The sequence below is a fragment of the Propithecus coquereli genome, unplaced genomic scaffold (genome assembly GCF_000956105.1).
Source record: "Propithecus coquereli isolate 6110/MARCELLA unplaced genomic scaffold, Pcoq_1.0 Scaffold228, whole genome shotgun sequence".
In the NCBI taxonomy this organism is placed as follows: Eukaryota; Metazoa; Chordata; class Mammalia; order Primates; family Indriidae; genus Propithecus; species Propithecus coquereli.
The window spans coordinates 1,716,768-1,719,160 of NW_012147819.1; the positions used below are offsets into that span (position 1 = coordinate 1,716,768).

The 2,393-nt window shown below is 43.5% G+C and overlaps 1 protein-coding gene across 1 annotated transcript in view; it reads right to left on the reverse strand.

Moving 5' to 3' along the window:
• RNF175 (ring finger protein 175) overlaps nt 1–2,393 on the reverse strand; it is a 27,103-nt gene that overhangs the window by 17,321 nt on the left and 7,389 nt on the right. Inside the window, exon 3 of the mRNA XM_012645236.1 lies at nt 1,069–1,223. Coding sequence (XP_012500690.1) covers nt 1,069–1,205 — 137 coding nt within the window. The 5' untranslated portion in view covers nt 1,206–1,223. The remainder of the gene's footprint in view (nt 1–1,068; nt 1,224–2,393) is intronic.

The window sequence follows — 2,393 nt, forward strand, 5'->3', positions numbered from 1 at the left end:
AGAGACGGGGTCTCGCTCTTGCTCAGGCTGGTCTCGAACTCCTGAGCTCAAACAATCCGCCCGCCTCAGCCTCCCAGAGTGCTAGGATTACAGGCGTGAGCCACCGCACCCGGCCCTCTCCCCGCTTTTTTAGAGGATGAAAACAAATTTCTAAATGGCTAAATAATCATAACAATATTTTTAAAGTTTGTGATTTATTCTCCAAAAAGGTCAATATTCAATTCAATATTGTCTTATTACTATTTTACACTTTGCATACTTTCTCTTTATCTCATTTCGGTTTTAGCTTGAACAAGATTCAGATCTTGCCCACAGAACAAAGAGAGCAAAAGCAAGCTTGTAGGCACATTATGTGATTATAAGACTTCGGAAAGATTTGTGAATGATACAATGGAATTATGTGCATCTCCAGAGGTTGGCAATGGTTATTTAAGTGGTCATTAAAATAGTAAAGCCTCATTTGTTATGAGAATAAGTTGTCTATTACTTATGATTTATTAGATATTTTCAGGTTGAAACACACCTTTTGACTCTTGCTCGATTCTAAATTGTGTGTGATACAACTTATAGTGGAATAAACCAAATATTAAGCTAAAAATAAACATGCAAATAGTGCTCTAGAAATTTTAAGCAATACTTTCACTTCTCTTTCTCCTGGCCTTCACTAGCTAATATTTAAAGAAATAGTCTTTTTTTTTTTTCCCCCTTGAGACTGGGTCTTGCTCTGTTGCCCGGGCTAGAGTGCAGTGGTGTTGTCATAGCTCACTGCAACCTCAAACTCAAGCGATTCTCCTGCCTCGGCCTCCCAAAGTGCTAGGATCACAGGCGTGAGCCACCGTGCCCAGCCTCGAAGAAATACATTCTACAAGGCATGTCTGAATCACCGTTAAATAATGAAGGTGAACTCAGAGCAGTGTAGCTAACCTCCAAATAGTTTTGCTACCAAAGGGAAAAGAGGTGTAAAAGAAATTTAAATCCCTTCCCCAACCCAGGAAAATGGATATAAAATATACTTTTTAATGTCTATAATAAACGAGACAGTGGGGAAGGAATGAGTGGAATACATACCGTGGTGTTCTTCCTGAGAGGGGTTTCCGGGTAGCTCTGAAGAGGATATAACTGGTGATAACTGAGAACATTCCCCACATAGACAGAAACCTCCACCAATAAAGTTTTATCGTAAAATACAAAGGGACAACCCACATCTGCAACAAGGTCACCAGCTGTCAGAGAAATGAACAGAAAGTCTCTTTCAGTGACTGAGGGCCTGAATTGTTAAATGATCCAGAAGCTTCCCTGGGGGAAACCACCTTCACCATCATGTCTATATCATGCAACTTGTTCACCATCAAACTGTAAGCTGTTCCTAAACATGCCAGCTTATGGAGAGAACTGGCACAATTATCTGGAAAATAATCCGTCTTCTGTCACTTCCTTTCATCTAACTTCTTCAGGTGAAAGCCCTTTTTGGCCTCAACAGCTGCGTGATTTTGGACAAGTGAGCCTCACGTTAGTGGTAAAACTGGGGATACCAACGGCTGCACTGCTTCCCAGTGCAGATGGAGTGGGCATCACTGAGACCATGGACGGAAAGCACTCTGAACACACTACTGCACTCTGTGGGGGCAAGGGCTGCTGTCACTATCGTGTGCCCATGTGAAAGTGACAGTGACGCCAAAGGAGGAAGTGGAGGTCAGTGTTTCAAAGCAGCTCCCGGGATCTTTTCCACCTGCTGTTCCAGTGCACTCTGCAGGGGTTCCTGTTCCTCTGTGCATAACCCCTTCGTGGCCTGTACCATTGATCTGAGTCCGAGCAGCCCTCGGAGGCTCATAGGTCAGGGAGCAAGACAGCTGAGCTGGTGGGCTGTGGGGCACTGACCTGGTAAGGTTATCGGAGCCCATATTCCCACTCTTCAGAGCAGGCCTAATGCCAGCGGGTCACCTGTCTTGTGAAAAAGCAGACAGGATTAAACAATGGCAATAACCATTGGTCTTTCGTGTTTTATCCCATTCAGACTAACCACCAACTATTTGCTCAGAATTAATATAAGGGGAATGGCAAAGAGGTTTTGTCTCCAATATGGGCATCAGTTAATTTTTAGTGGCACCCTGCAGTGCTGTTTTGAGGATTCTGAGTCTGGATCCTGGTTTGGTTGTCGAGTCTCATGCAGAGTTAATTACATCTGCCAGTGATACGGGGGAGTTATTAGAGCTTGCACATCCCATATGTATCATCCTGCATATAAAAAAGGCTGATGCCATTTGTTTTCTTTATCTTCTTAATCTTTGTGATAAAAAGGGGAGGCTTAGAAAAAAGGAGTCTATGGATACATTGTTGGCTCCTTTAATAAAGTCTTGAGGCCGGGCGCAGTGGCTCACGCCTGTAATCCTAGC